General features: G+C 39.9%; 2 protein-coding genes across 2 annotated transcripts in view; both read right to left on the reverse strand.

Annotated features, from left to right (window-relative positions):
* Positions 1 to 19,724: 19,724 nt before the first annotated feature.
* LOC308640244 (rho guanine nucleotide exchange factor 12-like) lies at positions 19,725 to 23,188 on the reverse strand. The gene is made up of 3 exons (XM_081312219.1): positions 22,396 to 23,188; positions 21,302 to 21,371; positions 19,725 to 20,719 (listed from the first exon to the last, which is right to left on the reverse strand). Exons 1-3 carry the CDS (start codon positions 22,606 to 22,608, stop codon positions 20,709 to 20,711), a joined length of 294 nt encoding a protein of 97 aa, XP_081168345.1. The 5' UTR covers positions 22,609 to 23,188; the 3' UTR covers positions 19,725 to 20,708.
* A 460-nt stretch (positions 23,189 to 23,648) lies between these two features.
* LOC308640252 (rho guanine nucleotide exchange factor 12-like) overlaps positions 23,649 to 24,247 on the reverse strand; it is a gene marked incomplete at its 3' end in the record, with an annotated part of 56,339 nt that continues 55,740 nt past the window's right edge. Inside the window, exon 11 of the mRNA XM_081312223.1 lies at positions 23,649 to 24,160. Coding sequence (XP_081168349.1) covers positions 23,649 to 24,160 — 512 coding nt within the window. The remainder of the gene's footprint in view (positions 24,161 to 24,247) is intronic.

A 24,247-nucleotide genomic window follows, 5' to 3' on the forward strand; every position in this document is an offset into this window, starting at 1 on the left:
GTGCATGAATGGAGCCAACTGAGGCACAGTGACTGGGTGATTTTTCCTCACATTTAGTGCTCATGCCATCATCATGCCACTGTCTCTTAGAAACTATCACAGCCGTCTCCCTGCCTGTGGACTGGCTTCTTCCTCCAGTACACCTCCAAATGGCTGCCAGAGTGATGTATTTAAAATGAGCCCCACCACTTCACACCCAAGTGAAAAACCCTTCTAGCATCCCACATAACCGGGAAGGTAAAATTGAATCTAAAATTCCTTGGCACAGACACAAGGTCCCTGCTTGCTTCCCCTGCCCCTCCCATCTTCTGCCTCTGCCTGGCTCATATTCCATCAATACCAAAGTACTCCAGGTTCTCCGGTCATCCTGCCCTAACCCTGTGTGCCTTAATACACTGAATTCTGCCTGGCCTCCTCACACCCCCTAAATACACAAGTGCATTTTTACCTTTCAAAACTCAGGTTAGAAGTCCTCTCCTGCCAGAACCATCTCACACCTCACTATCTCGTCCCTTCCTGACAGAATGAATTCTCCTTTCTCTGGGCCCCTCTTGCATGTACTAGAGATTATGCTTACCTACTTGTTTTGTGTTTGCTCTAATAGACTGTGAACTTCTTATAGCTTCTCCCTTCTTTGGATTTGCCTCAGGTAGACCCATGAAGCAGAATATTTTATCTTAAATTTACCTGCCATTTTTTTTTTCCGAAGGTCCCTTCGAAGGCTCATCACAAGTTCATAGAGAATATAGACTACAGAGAAAGAGTTAGTGGGGTTGAATGACAATTCTGGCAGATCACAGTTGCTCCTGTTATTAGTCCCCATAAGTCAGATGACATCCCAGCTAGCAAATATGACACTCTGGGTCCTCACTATGCTTGCAGTCTATGTTAATTTAGGCTGAAGTTGGAGTTCACATTTAAGGAGCTGGAGGATAAGGGAAGCAAGAGACTGGTTGTACATTGTATTGCCATACAGCACTACAGTCCATCAATCCTATCGAAGCACTTCACTAGAGCTCCAGATTAAATGAAAGTAAATCCTCTGTGTCCTCGATGCCTGTGCTGGGGACAAATGGTTCATTTCTAAAGGATAAACTGGTCTAACAGAACCAGTTTAAAAATGGAATTGAAGTTAGGAGGAATGTTCTTTGATTTTTACCCATGCCTTACAGGATGAAATAAGCAGTAGTTTTCCCCAGTGACATTATGGATCAGTGTTGGCAAAGAACAAATAGATGTGGTCTGTGGTTTAGACATTGCATAGTCCTCAAGCCTCATCACACCATATTGCTCAGCCTCGCTGGTGGCAAAGACTACAACTATTGGTGAAAAGCTGCATCCCCACTTGACGATCATATTATAACCCAGCTCCCTTCCCCTAACATCTCTTATCTGCATTTTATTAGTCTAGGCATAACGAATACTGTTCACACTGAAATGAAAATCTGGATCATCCTTGATCCGAATACAACCTGCCTCTCAGTGCTGCAGCCCTGCTGTCATCCCTAATATGGGGACCTAATTCATTCCCGCCACATGTCTCAGTCCCCATTTACTACTCTGCAGAGGAGATCAGCTGCCATGGCAATTAGTTCTTCATGAGATCTTTGGTGCCTATTAGGTGCCAGGCAAAAGAGAAAACAAGATGAATCCAGGGCGAGTCCTTTTGGAGTCCAAAATCAAGTAAAAGGTATTGTAGATGACACATTTTCCTTCTAACAATTCTGGCCCATTCTGACTTGGGGTATTCTCTGTATGGTATCATTAACCTACATTGATCAATTAACTCAGTTAAGTGATCACTGTCCAGGCTAGAAGGCAGGGTGGGGCTGGAGAAGCAATAAGTGGTTTAAGGCAATTTAAGAGTCAAGGACAAGGGGGAGGCATCACTAGGATGGGTGGAAACCCAGAACTAGAGATATGAGTCTTCCACAGAGCTGCATGTAGCTGGAGGTCTACTGTCACTACAGCTACAGACGTGGAGAAAGGGGCACTGTTGGTCATGCACAAATGTAGACCAGGGCCACCAAAGCTGCAGTCCTGCACTCACATCTCAGAGCAGCATTTTACAAGTATGATGTGCTTCCTCCTTCCACACCCCCCTCCTCCTTGGATCCCCACAGTTAGTCTAGGTTGGTCCCATTAAGCCATGTTAAAAATACTTGCTTCTGGGAGGGAAGGGCTCAGCTGGAAGAATGATGGTCCAAGACCACCTTGGGAAGGGATGAAGCTCCTTTAACTCAGATGGGGATGGGGGGTTGGATGGAAACAAGGAAGCTGCATTTTCCTCATCCTTCTGCATCTCCAAGGGTGACCAAAGAGACCATACAAATGAGCAGGAGCAAGAGGTAGCAGGATGAGTGATAGTGCAGCATTTTCTATCTGGGAGCAAAGCTTAATCAATTTAGAAATGGCAGGTACAGAGCAACGGATCTGTCATCTCCATGCAACCACCCCAGGATATCAGAAATAAGGCAGCAGTTTCCATGTTCCCCCAGGTGTTTGGTATTTGGAATTTATCCAGGGTATAGTTTTGTCTAAACAGTGGCATTGTGTTCCTAAGAATTATTATGGAGTGACATGGAGATATTTGAAGGCAAAAAAAGGTGTGTGCACATTTATGTATATATGGGTATGTGGGTAGGTGTACATTTATGTCTATTTACACAAATACTATTTACATTTCAGCAGATACCTGTGTTTCAACATATTGCTGGCCAGTTGTCTTTTTAGCTCAGTGGAGCAATAATTCATTGAATAGCATCTGTCAGGTAAGGTATTGGGCACTAAAGGGGACAGAAAGAAAGATTGGACATGGTTTCTACTTTCAAAAAAACATAGTCTGGTGCATTTAATTTTCCCTCCTAAAGGAAAACCTTTACATTTTATCTCACAGCAATTTTCAAGAGCTTGAGCTCCGTCCAGGAATTCAGAATAGCAAAAGGAATAAGCAGGATTTCTGTTCCCCCAGGACAGATATCCTAATTGTCCCAGCTAAATGAGGGGGTAGGTTACATTGGAGAACAATACTGGCCACCGTGGTACACCCCTGTAATCCCAAATACTCAGGAGTGAGGCAGGAGGATCCAAGTTCAAGGCCAGCCTGGGCAAATCAATGAGACCTTGTCTCAAAATAAAAAAATAAAAAGGGCTGGGGATGCAGCTCGGTGACATCTCCAGGACTGAAAACAACAACAAAAAAGGCAGTGGAATGTGCCCAAGTATGAATTCCCTGGAGAATACTCCACCAGACAGCTGCCATTAAAGCAAAATTTAATGTGCAATCATTTCCACACTTGTTCTCCTAGATACCAGGTAGAAATCTTAATTTTAGAAGAATTCAGTTATCTTAATTTGGAAAAGACTAAAGGAAGATGTGGTAGCTGTGTTCAGGTATTTAAGATTTTCCCTATGTTGCTCCACAACGAGGATCAATGGATAGAAGTCACAGAGAGGCTGATTGTAGCTCAACTAAGAAAGAATTTATGAGTTGCCTTAGGAGATAATGAGCTCCCCAGTACTGGAAGGATACAAGCAGATGGATGGCTGTCTGCCAGGACTGCCCCACAGGGTATTCCTGCAGTAGATTAGGACAATGCACAAGGTACTTTCCATCTCTCAATTCTTGGATACTCAGCCCCTCTCCTTGGCCCAAGGCTAAAAGGAAATTTGAATACTTGGAGAAATGGGACACTTCTTGTTGAAGGAAGAATCTCGCCCCCAGCTCTGGATTCAATTCCCAGCAACACAAACACAAAACAAAACAATAACAGACTTGCCTGTGTCTTTGGGCCTTTAAGTTTAGATACATGGACACTTTAAATGCAGTGAAGATGCTTAATACTAGAAAATGCAGTAATTACTTAAGTACTCTATTGACAAAAGCAATGTTATTGACACACACAAGTGTTACTAGGTAAATAGCACTGATGGCCTAGTTGTAAAAGGCCAGATGTTTCCATGTGAGAAAGATAGTTCCAAAATAAGACCAGTCTGAATAAGGGAACATCGTGTTTGCTTTTAAAATGACCTACAACACACACACATTCAGGAATGAAAACAGTATGTGCAGTAAATATGCAAAAAAATTATCTCAATGTATCTACTGCCTTTGTACCTTGGAGTCAGTGGGCATCTCATCCAGCAGGAAGGACGGTTTCCTTCAAACATTCTCAAGCATTAAGCACTTGAGTAAAGCTCAGTACACAGTGAAACCTAGTTCTTCTGAATACCAATGGACTCTAAGGCAACCGAGTCCACTGCTTTTCAGATGCTAATTAATTAGGACATGGTTGAGGTGATCTGGTTGTCTTAAAAATTTGGTGGGGAAAGGGGAACAAAATTTGAAAAATATAAGCTAAAGAGGTAGACCCAGGCAAAAATACTTGGACATAAATACCTATCCATTTAATAACCAAAATAGAAAATGGAATTCTCTCCACTAACCTCCAAAGACAAGATTTTTATTTTCCAGTAGCAGTAAAAGGATCTGTTTTATAATGTTGTTGGTTAAAGAAATGGAGGGGTGGTACTCCAGGGCTGTGTTTTCAACTTCAGTTGAATTTGCTGAGTTACTATTCAGAGTCTTCTAGGTGGCAGGCACTGTCTTTGGTACTGGGCATACACTTGTGAGCAGGCGTGGTCCCTGCATGGGCCCAGGAGCTGGCCTACTGTGGTGCATAGAATAGCATGCTGCCCTGTACACCTCCAAGGCGGGCTGACTGCTGATTTCAGTCCTCAGCTCCATACAACTGCCGGGCTGGGGGTGTGGCTCAGTGGCAGAGTGTGGTTTAGCATCTGCCAGGCCCTGAGTTCCAGCCCCAGGACCAAAAAAAAACCCCAAAACCCTGAGTGCATGAATGAATACATTTGGGGACACACACACACACACACACACACAAAGTCAATGTGCTAGGATACTTTCCTGTTGTCAGTATGTAGGTACACAGCTCATCTCACCACTGCACTTCATAACAACTAACATCTGCAAAGCACTTCACAGTTAACAAAGTGTATTCACAGCCAGTATCATATTTGTTCCTCATCTCAACACTGAATTGTGTTCTCCTCATTTCAAGACAGAAAAGTATTCCATTTAGTAGATTATGAGCCTTGAGGTGGCATTTCTTAAATTTAAATGAGCATGGCCTTCTCCCGCTGCAGTCACATTCCAACAACCCCATTGCCCTCCTGATACACATGCTCCACAGAACCAAGCTACACCACTTAAGCAAGCTGCAATCTAAACTCTTGCCCCTTAAGGCTCCATAGTTTTTTCTTGTCACTGAGCAAAGTCACCAGCTTTGTCTTGGGCCAGATGAAAAGATCAAAACATTCTTTGTAGAATGAAAAACAGAGGTGAGGTGAAAATAGCTGGAAAATTCAATCTATCACTTGAAATAAGAAAAAAAATTTAAGGTAAAAATCAACCTTACTTCTAAAATATGTTCAAGTGTATTTTGTTTTTGCCTTTCTTATTTTGTGTCTTATTTTATGTATGTGCCTGTTTTGGATCTCTCTCCCTGAGGGGCTGGGTCCAATGTTTATTAATTTAATAGAAAATATTTGGAAAATATCCCCAAAATGCCATATATGGTCCACTATCCATTTTTTAAATTTTTAGTTATAAAGGCTAAAACTAAGCATTCCAGACCCTAAAGCCAGACAGAACCATGGTATATTCTTTAACAGAGCACACAGAAAACATTTAATAAATGGTAGATAATAAAAATACTTCAAAATAACAATAGATGAAGAGTCTCACTGAGCAAAGGCAACGTAAAGAACGTTCCCTCCCACATCTGGACTGCACAGGATGCACCTTCCCCTTAGCTAGTACAGAAGACATGGTGTCCAGCCAGACGTGCTGTGCCACCAGCGTCACCCACACCCTGGTGAGAGGAAGGGGGAAACGGCTCTTTTGTTCAGCCCTCTTCCCTAGTGGTATCTTAGGTCTAAATAAAGAAAATACAGGCTCAGAAATAATTGACAAGCTAATGAAAAGCCACAGAGTGGGGGGGGGGTGGCACTTAATCATATTTCCAGTAGCAGAGCCAGAGGAAATGGACAGGCCCGAGCACCAAATTATCCACAATGCATGAAGCAGAGGAGATTCAAAACCAGAGGAGAGGAGTCAAGAAATTAACCTGGTTTCCATGCTAATTCAAAACTGTTTGGAGACTGAAGAAAAGGCAAGCAATGTAGTTTCCAGTAGAGAAACTGCTTGTTAATATCCTAGCAAAGCAATAACCTCGGATAATAGGAAATATTATGATGTCTCCAGAGAACAGAGAAAAATTTAGATTTACTCTCCCATCCATGGAGCATGGTTTAATATCATATATTCAACAGAGCTGGATAAATATCAACAAGGAGGTTAAAAAATTGATTAGGGGAAATACTTTACATGACTGACAGCTGAAAACAAACAGACCAGTAAAGGGATTAAAAAAAAAAAAAAGCAAGCAGGGAGATTGTAGGTGTTTTTATTCTCCTGAAAGTAACACTGGTGATTTGTGGCTCCCGCTGCCCAGCAGGGGGTGAGTTAGGGGAGCAGGGAAGCAGAGGGAAGGTGGGGCGGGAGGGGCAGCTCTCTTGAAGGTTGCTTCTATTGGGTTTATTACAGTGTTTTATGAAGCGATACAAGAGACATCTTCAGCTAACACCAGGATCGCACTAGACACATAATATAACAAATGGCTTATAAAAGGTTGCTGAACCTTCTAGATGACTGAACCTAAATAAATTGTCTCCTGTCTAAGCTTTTGGTGCCATATCATTTCACAATACTTGTCCAATCTTAGCCAAAACAAGGAAAAGAGGTGTGAGTTTAGGTCGAGAAGAGGAAAGGACTCCTTGTTACTTTCATATACTTTACAAACTACTTTTCTGTTTATAACTGTTAGTTTCCAAAGAGAATGGGGATGGTAGGAAAGTTCTGATCAGCACCTTGTGCTAAATAAAACTGCTCTCAACTCTTAATGTCATTAGAGCTTTGGGGACAGGAGAAAAACACAAACTAAACACAAGTTTCTCCCAACATCTTGGCCATCCTACAGCGGTCAGGATCCCAAAGCTCCTCCTATCTTTTGCCACATGGTACACATGTCCCTTGAAGGGAAAAACAAAACTGGGCAAAATGACCTAATATAAATGCATCAGCAGATTCTAATGAGATTCTTATAAACCAAAAACAAGCCATACATTCTCATAGCTCATTCCAATTATGCCATTGCCCTGTGTACCTCCACTTGGTACAATAGACTTTTTGGGCTCTCAGGCAATCCAAAAACACTGTGGTAATTGAGCTCTCACTAGGTATTTTGTATTGTGAAGAGCAGGCAAGAGATAAAAAACTAATTGCTACCATTTATCAAACGTTTACAACATGCTAGACACTGTGCGCGTCCTGTGCATTATTTCCAGGTTCGCAGCTCAACCCTGGGAGGCAGGTTAGCTGCACTTTGTAAATGATGAAACTGGAGCTTAGTGAAATGAACCATCTTGCCCAGTGTCCCATAAGTTAGGAAGTGGCACAGCCAGGACCATCTGACATTCAGAGACCACGCTTCTTATCCAGCTGGAGACCTGTAACATGGGAATGGCTGATTGTGCAGAGTAAGTGTACCATCTTGAGTGTGAGCAGAGGATGGATGGAGGCATTGAGTCACTCAGTGTGGGGACAGAATAGGTACTTTTTCTTCTTCCAATTTTCTAAAAAGATATAATCCATGTGCCATAAAATTCACCATTTAAAGATGTACACTTGGTTTTAGTGTGTTCATCAGTTTGTGCAGCTCTCATCACCATATAATTCCAGAACATTTTCATCACTCCATTCCCATTAAGAATCTCCCTCTCCGCAGCCTCTGGCAACCACCAATCTACTTTCTGTCTCCATGGATTTTCCTGTTTCAGACATTCCATATAAACAAGTCAGACAAAAATGGCCTTCTGTGACTGTCCTCTATACTTAGCATTTTCAAGGTTCATTGTGTTGCATGTATCGATACTTCATTCCTTTTTAATGGCCAAATAATATTCCACTATATGGATGTACCCATTTTGTTCATCAGCTGACGAGCTCTAAAGTACTTTCAACAGTGAGCTTTCATGAACACAAGACTCCTGTCCATAAATGAACTGGAACAACAAATATGTAGGGCTCAACTCCACTCTGTTCCAAAGCTGGATTTGTAGTAGACAGGTTCAAGTTAAAATACTGCTAACTAAAACTCAACACAGCTCAAACTAATTTTCCCCCAGGACCTCTCCCCCCTCCATGCTCCTCCTTTGCTATTAATGGCAAGACCAGTTTCCTAGGTTCACCAAGGTTTCACTCCTCCCTCCATGTAAATGTCTGTGCCAACACGTGAGCTCTACCTCAACTATTCTATTTTATTCCCTTTGTCATTTTACCAAACTTAAGCCTCTCATTTGGACATTATAATAGCCTTCTACTGGTCTCCCCACTTCCTAACCCCAGACCCTTGCTATTCTATCCTACTTAGGAGAATTCAGATTCTGAGTTTATCTTCTGAATGTTCAGCTATGTTCAAGCCATTCCAAGATTAAATGCCTTAAATGGAATGAAAATGTCTCAGGATTTCTACCGGGGTTCAGTGTGGCTAACTGTAATTTAGTGAGGGAGAAAGGCAGAAACATGATATTCATGGACTTCTCTTTACTATTTGATTAAAAACATTTTAAAGGACAGAAACAATTTCTGTAGCTGGATAATAAAAACGAAGTTTTGGTGGCAGATAGACCCTTCTTGAATTCTCAGGAACATCATAATAACCACTAGCTTCAGTGATCTCATCTGTTAACAAAAAAAAAGCCACTTACCTCTTGGGGTCCTTGTGAAGATGAGAGGTAATGGAGATGAGGTGGTCAGCACCTGACACAGTTTGTACTCTGAAAGTTGGTCCTATTATTTTTAGCACTAAGCTTTGAAGCCTCTGCAAAATGTGGTGCACTACCTGGCACAGAGTGGGTGCTAGAAAATGCTTGCATTGCTAAGTGGAGGTGTGAGGGTCAGGTGGGGGATGAGGACAGTGGCAGCTGCAAACATTGGACACAGAGAACATTAAGGAGTGGTTGCAAGAAATAAAAAGGCTGAGCTTGAAACGATGAGCTGCATGTGGACAGCTAGAGAGGAAGTGGTGCATTCCGGACTGCGGGAATAGCAAAGGTGCAGGCAGGACATGGAATGCCAGTGGGGAGACAGGAAGGAAGCCAAGACTTACTGGAGAAAAGGATTCGTGATGGGGAGGACAAGGAGGGAAATAAAGCTGGCGGCATAAGTTATGGACATCTCAGAAACTAAGCAGATTTGGTCTCAACAGAGCAGTAACTCCAGAGCCAGGGTAGGTTCTTGGGCAGGCAAGTGGCAGGATGAAAGTAATGTGGGGGGGGGATCGCAGGTCAGTCCTGCATGTGACACTGGAGAGCAGGAGGAGGTGATTTATGCAAGTGTGCATCTGTGGAGATGGGCTGCAAGAAGACCTGGCTACAGTGGAAACAGAACAAGGGGTAAATCAGAGGGAAGGAAGGAAGGGACAGTAGGTCTGAGGGAGGGAGGGAGGAAGGGGGTAAAGAAGAAAGGAAATCACAGTACCCAGTAACCAATACTCCAATGATCTTAATCTCTGGTCTCCTTTCCCTAAGGCCCATGTTTCATTTTTTTTCTCAAACCATATTCAAACGCTGTGCTTCTGCTGTAAATCTTTCTTTTCTGAAACAAAGCTGGAAATAAGTTCACCAATGAATCAATTGACTCTGTAGTCACCGACCGCTCTCAAGCTATTCTGACTCAAGATAGCAAGATTCTGCTTATTTGATCTCCGAGGTATATCTAGTCTTAACCACAATTCAGCTTAGAACATTTCTGAAGAGGAAGAAAAAAGTTGAGGATCTAAATTAATCAAAACTCATGTTTAAACACCCAGAACCTTCCCTACATACTTGTGGTTTGGATATGAGGTATCCCCCAAGGGCTCCCATGTGAAACACTGCAAGGTTTGGAGGAGGAATGAGTGGGTTGTGGGAGTCTTAACCCAGTCAGTGACTTAATCCCCTGACAGGGATTAACTGAGTGGTAACTGAAGTGCTAGGGTGTGGCTGGAGGTGGGATTTGGGGTGTGGCTTTGGGTGTCTGTCTGTCTGGGAGTGGAGACTCTCTCAGCTTCCTGATCACTCTGTGGACTGCTTCTCTCCCTGGTATTCTTCTGCCATGATGTTCTGCCTCACCAGAGGAATGGAGCCGGCCTGTTATGGACTAAGACCTCCTGGGCCTTGAGCCCTCAAATAAACTCTTCCTCCTCTAAAATTGTTCTGGTGGAGTCCTTTAGTCACAGCATCGAGAAAGCTGACTAAAACAATACTCCCATTAGAGTGCAAATACCCCCACAGGAAGAAAACATTAGGCTCTATTACAGCCAAATGTCACAGATGGCCCTGGTTAGAATTTATCCCAAAGAGCATAATTTCTAAGAGGAAAGACAGTTTGAGAATATTTGAGAGCTTTTTTCTTGTCTTTTACTTAAAATAAATGGAGGGCATAGCAATGGCTTTGTCCCTCCTCCTTTCCCTTCACTTGAGCTATTAATTTGTAAATATTTTTTTTTTTGCATCAAAACTTCCAAGTTGTCTGAGACTTATTCTCGTAGGTAAAACAGTTTTTTCCGATGGTGCTTTTGCTTGCCAAGTGCAATCATTAATCCAGCTAGCCCTTATTCCAGGGACTCAACTTTGTGACACCTTCACATTTCATAAACTTTTCTGAACAAGCCATCACTCTATTCCTGAGTTGGAATACAGACAGGACCTCACAGTCTCAGCCAATGTTCAACAAGTCTCCTGGGGAACCAAGAATGTCAGATCTTCTTCCACAAAAGGCTCCAAGTTTCTTGTAAACTGGCAGTGAGACCAGGAAGAATAGAAGAGAGAAAAATAATGCTTCTTACCTGCAGGTAACAATGAACAGGAAGAAGCTACCAAAAGACAGACAGATGCCCAAAGCAGAGGGGAGAAAAGACTGTCAGGGACAGGCCTCAGCAAGTGAGGTTAAAATCACAATCTTATCTGGAACAAAACACAAGGTCACTTAAAATGACCCAACAAGCCATTGGGTAACTCCGTCTGTTTTCTTATGTCATTAAGCTCATGGGCCATCTAATTTGGAAGGACCTTAAGGAGAAGAATCCTTATCCAACTTCTTCAGGGTAAGATGAAAATACTAAGGCCCAGATAAGGTATATGACTTGTTCCAGGTGAGACAATCAGCTAAAATCAGAGCAGAGATTAGAGAGAACTCAAGTTTGGTTTGCTCTTGCTTCCCTGGTATGGATGGAGAAGAAAACCAGAAATCTTGCTTTACACTAGATTTTAGGCCATGATGCTGGGCTCTCAGTTTGTTCAGAAAAGATTTCAAAGTATTATCATGACTTATTCTCTTCAGTGCAGTAGACAAGGCAATCAATGCATTTTTAGGAAGACAAAATACAAACTCATCAAATAACCATCCGATAACTCAGAAAGTAAACAGTTTACATATTTGAAAAGAATAAAGATGTTTCAAAACTACCAAGATCTAGCTTTCACTAGAAGACAAACCCAAGAAGTATTAACACCCTGCATGTAGATGGGGGTCTGCAGCTAGTTACAAATCACTACCAAACTAATGGAAAGTTTCTGGAACATCTACTATCCCACACTGTATGATCTTTTATTTTTTGCCATGCTGGGATGGTACCCAGACTATACAAGGGCACTTGAGTTCTCTTTAGTCTCTGCTCTGATTTTAGGTAAGCACTCTATCAATGAGCCACACCCCAGTGCTCTGACCCTTTAACAGCAGCACCAAAACACAAGAAGCCCAAAACACAGGTTTCTCGAAAACCAAATTTCTTGCTAGATCAAACATAAAGGATCATTTTTCTTTCTTTACATTTAAATAGAACAATTGGGTTAAACTAGAGGATTTTTTTTAATGAACACAAATACATAATAGCCTCTGCCAAGAGCCTAGGATTTAAATGTACAAAGTTAGGATAAGAAAGGACTTAAAAACAGCATACTACAGGGACACAGCCACATCAATGTTTTTAGCAGCACAATTCACAATAGCTAAACTGTGGAGCCAACCTAGATGCCCTTCAGTAGATGAATGGATAAAGAAAATGTAGCATATATACACAATGGAATATTACACAGCAATAAAGAGAATAAAATTGTGACATTTGCGGGTAAGTGGATGGAGGTGAAGAAGATAGTGCTAAGTGAAGTCAGCCAATCCCAAAAAAACAAATGCCGAATGTTTTCTCTGATATAAGGACGCTGATTCATAGTGGGGTAGGGAGGGGAGATGGGAGGGATAGACAATCTCTAGATAGCGCAAAGGGGTGGGAGGGGAAGGGAGGGGGCATGGGGTTAGAAATGATGGTGGAATGAGGTGGACATCATTATCCAAAGTACACCTATGAAGTACGAATTGGTGTGAATATACTTTGTATACAACCAGAGATATGAAAAATTTGTGCTCTATATGTGTAATATGAATTGTAATATATTCCACTGTCATATATAAATAAAAATTAATAAAAAAGACATAAAATGTAGCTGTATTAGCAAGAGAGATATTTATATATTCTAAACTAATTGGTCTTGTGATTAAGATCCTAGAATGAAAAGCAACTCTGAGACACTGAACCCCTGTTTTGTAATTTTTCACTCAATCCTCCCAACAACTATTGACTATTATGTTCCCTGATTTACAGATGAGAAAATGTAACCTGCTTGAGGTCACAGGGCAAGTAAGTAGAAGAGGTGGGAATGAATCCCAATCCTCCATAGTCAGGCGCTTTTCACTATACCAACAGATCTCAAAAGTGTGTCCTAGAAACCTCTGGGGGTGTCCAAGATGCTCTCAGAGGTCTGGAGAATCAAAATGATTTCCATAAAACTACTAGCACACCATTTGCCTTTTTTACCATGTTGCCATTTACACTGATGACACAGAAACAATGGAGGGTGAAGCTACTGGAGGCTAGCATAGACGAAGGTTGTGACACCAAGTGTCACCAACAGTCACTCCATTCCTCACTGCTCACTTGCAATACAGATCTGCCTTGTCACTTAAGAATACCCTGGATGAAGCAGTAAAAACTAATAATTTTGCCTGGCACAGAGGGGCACACCTGTAATCTCAGTGGCTCAGGAGGCTGAGACAGGAGGATCCTACATTCAAAGCCAGCTTCAGCAACTTAGCTAGGCCCTAAGGAACTTACTGAGACCTTGTCTCAAAATAAAAAAGGGCCTGGGATATGGCTTAGTGGTTAAGGTACTCCTGGGTTTAATTTCCAGTACAAAAAAAAAATTAAAAAAAACCCCTAATAGTTTTATAAAGTCACAATCCTTGAAAACACACTATTTTTCTTATTACACTGTTGCTGGAGATTGGATCTGGGGCTTGTGCACTTGCCTTTGAGGTATACCCCCAGCCCCATATTTTCTTTTTATTCTGTAATGATATGGAAAGTTTGCATAAAGTATGTCTGCTGCATACCAGAGTACCCTAACTGCAGCTGAAGGAAAAGTACTTGTGCAAATGTTTGGGTTGAAACAAAACAAGCCAGTTTTCACTCTTTGTTCATTTTCTAAACAGAAGAACATTTTAACCTCAAAGAATGACTATAAGCAATGAAAGAACAGACTTAAGAATTTGGCAGGTATTTTCTCAAAAATGAAAAAAGTGAGCCTATCACTTTGAGACAAACAACTACATTCACTGTCAATAATAAAATTCAAGATTTCAAGGAAAAATAGTATTTTGGAAATTTGCATCTACCACTTTTACACTTTTCTGATACGATCAGTTGGGAAGTAAATATGATTTTTGGCATACTACAACAACAAGACAGCCAGCCACCTCAATGTTTAAACCAGGACAATTCATACTGTCTAAATTATGGAATCAATCCAGATGCCCATCAATAGATGAATGGATTAAGGAACTGTGGTGTATATGTAATGGAGTTCTACTGAGTCATAAAAAAAGAGTGAAATCATGGCATTTACCAGTAAGTTGATGGAAATGGAGAATATCATGCTAAATGAAATAAGCCAAACTCAGAAACTCAAAGGTCAAATGTTTTCTCTCATAAGCAGAAGATAGAGTAAAATAAAGGAAAGGGGAAGGGAAGGATAAGATTACATAAGGAACCAATCAAATATAAATTAACAGATGAGCAAAAGGAAGTCAAATAGAGGAAAGAGAATGGGGGGAGACTGAGGGGGATGAAGAACTGAAACTGACTTCCATGCATGTTTGAGTTTTTTTGGACAAATCCAACTAATATGTATAATTATAAAGCTCTAATTTTAAAAAAAAATGTGATTTTTTGACTTTATATAAAGAAATATGTCAATATTTGGAAGGTATATTTAACTCAGTAAACTAATGCTTCCAAATGACCAATAAAGGATATTATGAAACCATGCATGGGTAAAAGATACCTTTTCTCACACATTTAAAGTATAAAAGGGGCCAATGGATTTTCAGTGTAATGGAATATAAAAATTTCATTGATGTTTTTAGATTCTACATTGCATCTCTTTTAAAAATCTACCACATCAATAATCTATAATTATCTGAAAAGGCTATTAAAATACTTCTCCCTTTTAAAAATAAATATTGGAGACTAGACTTTCTCTGTAGTTCATACTTCAACAGACAGCATGAAGAAGCACATACAAGAACCTAGCTGTCCTTTACACCTGAGATTCAAGATGGTTCAAAAACTTCTCAATAACTATTTTAAATTGTGGAAGAGTCTCTTTTTAAAATAAAAATGTGATTTATGTTAATGTGTAATGGATTTATTGCTATTTTTATAATAATTTTCTTATATTGTGTAAATTTTTTCATTTTAATTTTGAACATAGTAAATACTGAGAAGTAATCCACATATTCATAAGCTTCTCCATTAATCTTGAATAATTCTTAAGTGTGTAAATCAGCTCTGAGATCAAAAAGACTGAATATCACTGCACTATGTATCATGCTATCTGCCTTTGATATTTAAAATAACAGGCTTGTCATAGTGGTGCAGGCTTGTAATCCCAGCTACTCAGAGGCTAAGGCTAGAGGATCACAAGTTTGAGGACTGTCTGGGCAACACAAGAAACCATCTCAATAAAAACAAAAACAAACAAACAAAATAATAATAGTAATTTTCCCCCTCTGGAAATACTTCTCCAAAAATTTAAATAAATTACCAAGATAAACCCTAATTAGTATCTTTGATCACCACATGTGCAGACAGACCCAATCCTGTGGATCATGTGCACAAAGAGATTTATTTCAAAATGCTTGTAAATCCATCTTTATGCTACAGGTAGATCAAAAAGTACCCTCATCAATGAGAGAACAGGCTAGGAAAACAACTCTATCTACCTTAGTGCTTTCAAACCAAGACCTCTGCCAGTGCTTAAGGAATGATGATTTCTCACTAACAGTAACAGGTGGAAACAAACATATTCCCTGACAGCTAAAATTGAGGAAGTGTTTTCAGTTAGTAAAAAGAATTATTGCTGACATTCCAGGGATAGAGGGAAGGAAACACTTAAATCTAGCTATTTGTAATATTTCATCATAAAATATCAAGATGACATCAAATTTCATTAAAAGGCAACTTTTAAATACAGTTTAAAAATAAGAGTAGAGCCTCTTATCTTTGAAATTGGTATTAAACCTTTGGTAAAACTGTCATTTGGCTTGAAAGAGAGCAATAAAAAGTAGAAGTGACTGCTCAAATGCCAACAGTTTTATTTTCTCCATTCCATGAGAAGATGGCTGAGAGCAAATAGGAATGCTATATTGTTTGTTTTACCAAACACACACACACACACATATGCTTATAAACAGAACTAAGAGTAAAATAAGTTCATTTCTTACAGAGCTAAGAGTATAAATACTTAACTTAAATACTTAACTTTTAACTCATCTTAATTTTTAATAGGTTTAAAACATCTTACAAAATATTAAAATGGCATTTTTTGTTACGCTGCTTAGGTCTACCAGCCAAATGTGCCCCTAAATGCCTGAAAACTAAAATACTATCTCAAAATAAGTCAAATTACAATTTAATTTCCAAACCAAAATACAGAAAATAACAAAAGTCAGTGAGCTTTCTAAGTTGAAATGGCACCTTAAAAGCATAGAAAAACTGTTATGTTAGGAAGCTCAGCACTGGGGATAGGAATGATAATAAAGATATCATATTTTTCATGTACGTAGTATTAAACTAGAGTTATCTTCAAGTGAACCATAAAAACTGGCCCATTAATCCTACTGAATTGTACACTTAAAGATGGTAGAAATGGCAAATTTTACATTACATATATTTTACCAAAATTTTAAGAAATTAATAATGTAATATACCAAAACCCATGGGAGTGTATATTTTAAAGGGAAGAACTGTATGATGTATGAATTATGTCTTAATAAATATATTTTAAAAACAGCAACAAAGCTGCCCCACTGCTTGGTGCCCTCTGTGCCATGCAGGGAAGGAAACCATGACCAGTGCTAGGGTAATCATTAGCATGGAAGTCCACGTTACAGAGATCAACCAACCAGAGGAAACACGCTCCAACAAGTGGGAAGATGTATGAGAGTCACCGTCAATAAGATGAGTTAGTTAAAGGCCCTTTGACTCCTTGACTTCTCTAAATAAATTGTATAAGGTAAATGAAGAATGTGTTCAAATAAAAAGTCATATACTGGTTCCTTTTAGCTTATTTAATATTTGAACTCTTATTTTCTATTTTCCCAAACCCCAGAAAACAGAAAGATTTTAGACGACCAATATTTTGTTCCAGAAACATACAGCCTTAACAGCTAGTTCATAAAAGAGCTATTTTACAAAGGTACATCTGGATAATTAGAACAATAAAGTCTTTTAGGCATTTCAAAATGTGATCAGTAAAAATACATGATTATTAATAAAGTTTTTAAAAGATATTTCCAGATTTTTTAAAAGCAATTTCTGTTAAAGAGTACATGATTGTATGGTGAACAAGGAAAATAAAATGTTCTAGTAGGAAGAGGTTTATTAAAAATAACCAACAGTGTGCACATTACAGTTACCATTTTTGCAGTATACCTGCTTAGCAGTTGGCACCTGGGAATGGCAGGGAGGATTCCTTCTAGGAGGAACATTTTTTTTCCTACTAATTTATTATCAAAACCCTCAGTTCCAGTGGGGAAGGCATAAGGTACAAGACAAAAGGAACTCTTCTTGAAGGAAGAATAATTTTGCAGATCACTCTGAAAAGGGTGCAGAAATGTCAGAAAAACATGATTTAAAAAACAAAAATTGTACTACTAGGGGGAGGGTAGGCTAGCCCACAGTTAGCTGCTATAAGTTCCTGCTAATTTTGTATTTTGAGGTCCTATGCACACAGTTCTCAATGGTGCCCTCTGTGACATGCAGGAAAGGAAACCATGACCAAAGCTCTAGTAGTTCCAAATAACATCATATCAACTTCAGAGAAGAGGACTTCCAGTGTGAGATACCAACACCTCAGGAAATGTGCCAAGTTTACTAACATCAAAGAAAAAAAAAAGATGCGAGTAAAAGAAAACTCACAGGAAATGTAATTATTTTCTTTTAGCTTCTAAATAATTAAGAGAGGAAAACAAAGGCCTTTCTCCTGTATTACCACAGTCACTTCTTTTTCCTCTCAAAACAAACAAACAAAAATTTTTAAAAGGGGATTCATCCTAATAGTCATTAGAAGTTGTTTTGTGGGAAAGAAAGCCAAAAATCTTAGAAAATCTACCTCCCATGCAATGTAAGAATTACAATTTAGGTTCTAAAAGACAACATAGCTCAGGAAGTTCAAGTTAGCTGATTTTAAATTACACAAAAACATATGGTCATGGCAATAATCTGATTTTAAATTATAGCACTTTGGGGGATTGTTGATTTGCCTTGATTAAGTCTATTCTCTGAAAAGGAAGAAGACCCTCCAAATGCAATTTGCCACTTAACAGTAAAAAAGCCGGTAAGCCCATAGGAGAGAACAGAGTTATCAGTGCAGGTCACTTCCATAGCCAACATGTAACTTTCTGGCTTAGGGAAGGTTGGTGTCTGCCTCCATCACACTCCTCAGTACAACAGCAGATTCCAACTTCTAGTTATGTAACTTTGAGAAAAATCCTTTAATGGTAACCAATTTCACTCAAAGACAGGAGGAATATCTAATTCTATCTTCCCTGAAGGGGGACAGATATAATATGAAAGTCAAACAGATGTGATTATAATGGCCAAAATGAAATCAAAGTGTGGGAGGTCAGGTTAGGAAGGAGAAGGGAAGAAATTAGGATGGTAAGGTCAAAAGAACACTAAAAGTAGTAGGATGGATTTCAGAATTAACTTTATCTTGGGGCATGGATGTATTTCAAAGTACTAGAGGTACACTCAAAGTATTTTTCCAGTTAGCCCTGTTTCGCCAAGGAAAGGCTAAATTGCAAGAAAAGAGAAGTAAATAATTACTAAGAACAAAATACTGGCTGAACTAGAAGAGAAACCCAAACTTTGCTAACTTACAACCTTCTTGAGTGCTAAAGAATTATGTAATGACCCTGTAGTGTCTTTCTCCTGAAGGTTTTAGTGTCAAGTGGCTACAGGTTTAACCCTTTTTATTGGAAGTGACTACACTATTTCCAGCAGCACAATGTAACCATTTGGTTTCTACTTGCTTCTCCTAAGAGATACAGAAAAGTTCCAAAATCCAAGCTTCACTTATTTGTTAGCTTCTGCCTCTAAACATTTTCAATTTCATTCTGAGTTAAATTATACTTGGCCTATGACTTGAAATATAATTTCAATTTATAGATGAGGTACAAAGATCCAAGTTGATCTACCTAAAAACATAGATCAGTTTTGAAAGGACAGAAACAGGAATCTGGATGCTAAGCTTGTTAAGTTGTAGTGGTGTTTATAGAAGTAGTTGGGAATCCTCACCATTTGTGGTGAGAAAGCTTCTGTTTTTGAGGAAGGGGGCTGCAGTGAAGAAAAAAATTACATCCTGATTACCCACAGAGTTCAGAGGGCACTACTGAAAGATGTGAACAATGAGTGAACTCCTTCTTTATTAACATAATTTACAATTTTGACAAATGAATTCATTTTAGTTGGCAAAATACTCCAGAAATACATTTACCTAATGTACAAAGAAAACCACAGAAAGCCAATATAAATGAAGGAGTTCTCAAGTTATAATTCTGACATATATATCCTCTCTAGGTGCTGCCAATACTGCTATTCATCCTAGAGCAGGCAGTTACCAATACTTTGCCTGCAGTATCCAGTGTATGCTCTGGTCTGCAATTCCTAAGGTCAGTCATGGCCCAGTATGGACAGAGTTTGTGGCAGTGAGGTCAGAGGAAGTGATTCTGGAGCTGGTGTGAGCAGTTCTGCCTCCTCCACCACATCTTTTTCACTCCACCCTGGCTCTCCTCGTGACTCAAAGAGCCCTTTGGCACCATCAGTGCAAAAAATTAGAGTCAAACCTCCAGGTACTAATATTTTACTGGCCTTATAATCAGCAGTACCCGTGGCTTACGACAGCCATGGTTCAACTCAGTAGTGATTCATTTTAGATAACCTTCACAAACTCTTTACCCACCCCCATCCCACCCTTCCTTAGCAACCCCCACCACCACTGAAGCATTTCCATTTATTTGTTCTTACTTCCTGCTTAATCTGCAGGAATGATTTTACAAGTGCCAAAGTCTAATGTAGAATTATAAAAATGAAACAATACCAAGAATAACAAATTTATAGTCAAGAAAATAAAAAATTTGCTTTCCTCTCCCTCCCAAATCCCAACCCTCATTAGAAAAGATGACAACAGAAGAGAATACACCCATTTTCAAGTGCCTGCTATTTAGTATGTTGAGGATTCCTGTTAATTGGGGGTATATTCCAGCTACAGAGAAGCAGTGCTTGCATTAGGGTAGGAGGAAGCCCACTACTCTCTGACCTCTGGGCAGCACATAGCTCACATCTTCTGCACATAGGGACCACCATGCCTTTGAGGTGACCCTCAGAAAATCAGCCTGCTGCACAGCAGAGAGTATGGAACACAATTAGTGAAGATGAGATGCTTTTCCTCCCTCTGCTTCATCTCCTCTCTACCCAACCTCCTAATACCTCATCCTGACCTTTTCACTTCAGGAGCAATTGATCCTTGGGTGTACTAAATACAAAGGGCCAGAACTCTCACTACTCAATTAAAATAAAACAAGGCAAATAAAAATTAAAATGTGCTTTCAAATACGGAATGAAGTCAAATAAATACATCTGATTTTCTTTTTCTTATGTCTAACTACAATTTCATATCCTACACCCAAAGCTCTATACATTTGGTTTTTGTTCTGAATCAAAACGACTTTCCGACAGTGAGGAGAGGAGAGTGAGAGAATAGATGTTCCCTCACTGACAGACCAGTGCAGCTGCCAGACTGTGAAGAACTAGTCCTGCTCTGGGCACCTCAGGACATGGTTAATCCCAAGTGGTTCACAGGCAGATCCTCTGTCACACTCTCTCTGTGTCCACACTGGAACCAGGATGTGGTTGATACAAGGCCAATGCTCAAAATCCAACAACCTGCAGTCACCTCCAGGACACTCGGCCTTAACTTTTATCTGAGAAAACATAAAGATATGTGGAAACCTGCTTAAGAACAAATGAACACTGCAAAGAATACCATGAAATCTGTAGGCATGGTTATACATTTGTTTCTGAATCAAAAAAGCATAAAAGCGTACCCAAAAGCATACAAGCAAATGAATATAAACTGCTGCACTGAACAGACCCAACCGCAGTCAAGGGGAGACCCTGTCCCTGTCAGAAGAGGCATGAAAGCACAGCAGGACCTGAGGAACAACCCTCCATACAAGGGAGTCACACCAGCACATCTCACCCTGAATCTGTGATTTACCAGACCTCCCACAGCTCCACCTTCTGCTTTCGAAAAGGTGGAGAGAGAGAAGGAAGAGAGTATAGCATGGGAACTGACAACTGCAGTTCTTCTGTGAGAAGGAATAGCAGAGTCAGCAGACAAGAGCTTTTGCTTGATTTATGATGTTTAGAAACAAATGGTTTTTAAAGACAGAAAAGAAATGGAATCTCGGAAGGTTTTCATTTTAAAGAATAATAAATCATTTCATTCAATGTACTGTTCAGGCAGGATGATGCTAAAGTTGGGAACCCATAATTTCACATACCTGAGTGCTTGTCTGTGAGGGCTGATCCAGCCAGCCTTTGGCAAAGAATGGTATAACTTTCCTCAACCTTCTGTAAAACAAAACCACAGGTTTTTCATTTGGACATTATAAGAAAAACAAATTTTGTTAGCAGGGGCAAAAAGTAAATTTCCTTTTCCCATTTCTTCCTTGAATTAGTAGCTTAAAACCTTCCCATGTAAAATGAAAGCAGAGGGGGATACCCAGTAAAGGCAATTCTCCTATCACAGAAGTCACCCTGAAAATGGCCCCACCCCCTGTGGCATAAACTATATAAACAACTTGCCCACAGTGGTTTTCTGGCTATCTCATCTCATCATCCATAGGATGATATCACATATAATCATATGAAGAGGTGAAAATCTATCATATGAAATTAAAAGAAAAGCTAAGGGAGACCAGTCTTGAGCTAAAAGGCTAAGAACACTTTAAATCTATTCCTAAAGCCTTTCAACTAAACCATGTCAGGAAAAAGCATGTGGGCTCTAGTAGTGTTGTCTACTAGGGGCCAACCTGAATAGGGTCCTATTCAACCTGAATAGGCCACACAAGTCAGTTTTGAAACAGTAATATCTTCAATTACTAGTTTTAAAGAATTGCATTAATGTTCAAGTTTCTGGATTACAGAAGCCACTGAAGCCAATTCTACCCATCCTGGCATCTGGGAAACTACGAACATTACTTAGCGAGTCACAGATAATTAACAGGCTACAGCAAGTCAGAGCATTTCCCTGCTGAGATTCACAACTGTGTAAGCACCACCCAGCTCAGCTTACTGTTACTGTCATCTGATGGAGGGTAGCCAGCTGCCCCAAGCACTTTAAGCTTCTTGAGAAACCCACACAAACCATAGTTATAGAACTACAACTTTTTCTATTCTTTTTGATTTGTCACAAAATAAACAGTATCGATCTTAGCTTTTTATCCATGCTTACTCATGAAAATGGTCAAAGAAAACATATGGTTTTAGAACCTGAAAAAGTTTATCAACATGAGCATTTCAGTCATTCCATACATCCTCTCTGCTAAATGTGTTTCTTATAATCAAGTCTTGTGGATGCTCAAGTGGGAAGTACCTTTAAGTGTTCAAGGTCAGCCTCTATCTTATGAATGTACTCCATGATCTGGCTTTGTGAATCTGTATAAGAGGAGGGGCTCTGGATCTCAAAACAGGAATCTTCCATAGTTCCCCAACGCCGCTGGACCAGGAATTCTGGGGTGAATGGTGAACCTGCCCCATCAGAATGAGCATTCTGGGGAGAATGCTGCTGATGGTGAGTGGAGTCCATAGAAGGGATGCCTGTCACAGGCTGCAGGGTAAATAAGGAAGCAACCTCCTCATCTGTGGAGCTCTCCTGCACCGTTTCATAGCCATCGAGGATCAAACAGTTTCCTATTGATGGAGTCAGAATAGTTAGATGAGATTAGTACTGCTATCAGGACATCAGAAAATAGAAAATAGAGATGGGGTTATATGCTGACAATCTGAAATGCTATTAACAAAGGGAAAAGCCATTAACACCCAAGCTTAGTTTTAAATCCATCAGAATTTTCTCACTTCAGATTAAAGCTAAACCTGGCAAGCTTTCAAGGTAACCTGTGAATAATTTCATATTAGTTGGCATTTTAAAAGTTTAGAGCTAGAAACTACAAAGTCCCAATATGATCTTGTCACCACCTCCCCTGCCAAATACCTCTCTTACTTGGTTTCTTACCGTTTTCTTCCTGCCCTGTAAAAACTCCCTAAATACAAAAAGCCTGTTCCTGGCATGCAGCTTTGACTCCTCTGCCCTCTGCGGGAACACTGCTCCCAGGTATCCACGTGGCTTTTCCCTCACTTCACTCAGGTACTACTTGACAGAGGTCCTCTTTCCAATCCCTATCTGCCTCATTACTCTATACCCCTGTATCCCAACATTTTTCTTTCTAATGCTTCTCACTATCTGACATCTACTTAATTGTTTTCTTTTTTTTAACATTTAGTTTTTAGAAGTAGTTGGACACAACACCTTCATTCTATATATTTATTTCTATGTGGTGCTGAGGGTCAAACCCAGGGCCTCACACATGCTAGGTGAGCACTCTACTGCTGAGCCACAATCCCAGCCCTTAATTTGTTTTCTTATTTACCATTACTCTTTCCCCTACTGGTACTCAAGCTTCATGAGGAGACTTTTTCTGCATTTTATATACTGTTGTATCTCTTAGCCCCTAGCATGAGGTCTGGTATAAGTAGATTCAGGAATTATTTATTGAATGAGGAATATGTACTACACACATGTAGACATATATGCAAACACAAATAACATTCATTCCAGCATAGAAAACATTAACAATAATCAAAATCAAAGTTTAAATGTGAAAGAAACTTGCCTGAGATGCGTAAATTAACATCCTTCTCCTCCTTTTTAACTGCTCCATCACCTTCTGATGGATTATCATCACTATGTGCTTCACGGGCATCAAAAAAGTGCTCTCCACTCTCATCAAGACCCCCTTCTGGCTCTGTGGCAGGCATCTCTGGGGTCATAATCATGTGGTCCATTACCAAAATGTTACTTGCCTGGCTATCTTGGGATGCCAGTACCACTGAATCCCGTGGAGCAGAAGATTCAGTTGAAGTCCATGGACTGTAACAAGCTGCCATGTCACCAGTTCCAGTTCTAAAGGGCATCTGTCCTTCACCAGGATAAGCCTTTGTATTTTCAGAGTTCTGGATTTCACTATCTGCCTGCACCCCCTGAGAGGTTATCCTGTAACTTGGGAAACGCTGCCAGTCTTCCTGAGTGTTCTTCTCAGTCAAACCTAGCTGCTGTACCAGCAACTGCTTCAACAGACCCACTAAAGATTTAGAATGGGGGAAAGAGAAAAAAAAAGGAAAGCATATTTATAACCATAGCCTCAGACAGCCAGAATCAGGTAGCTGAG

The sequence above is a fragment of the Spermophilus citellus genome, assembly GCF_964194105.1.
Source record: "Spermophilus citellus genome assembly, contig: SCAFFOLD_91, whole genome shotgun sequence".
NCBI lineage: Eukaryota > Metazoa > Chordata > Mammalia > Rodentia > Sciuridae > Spermophilus > Spermophilus citellus.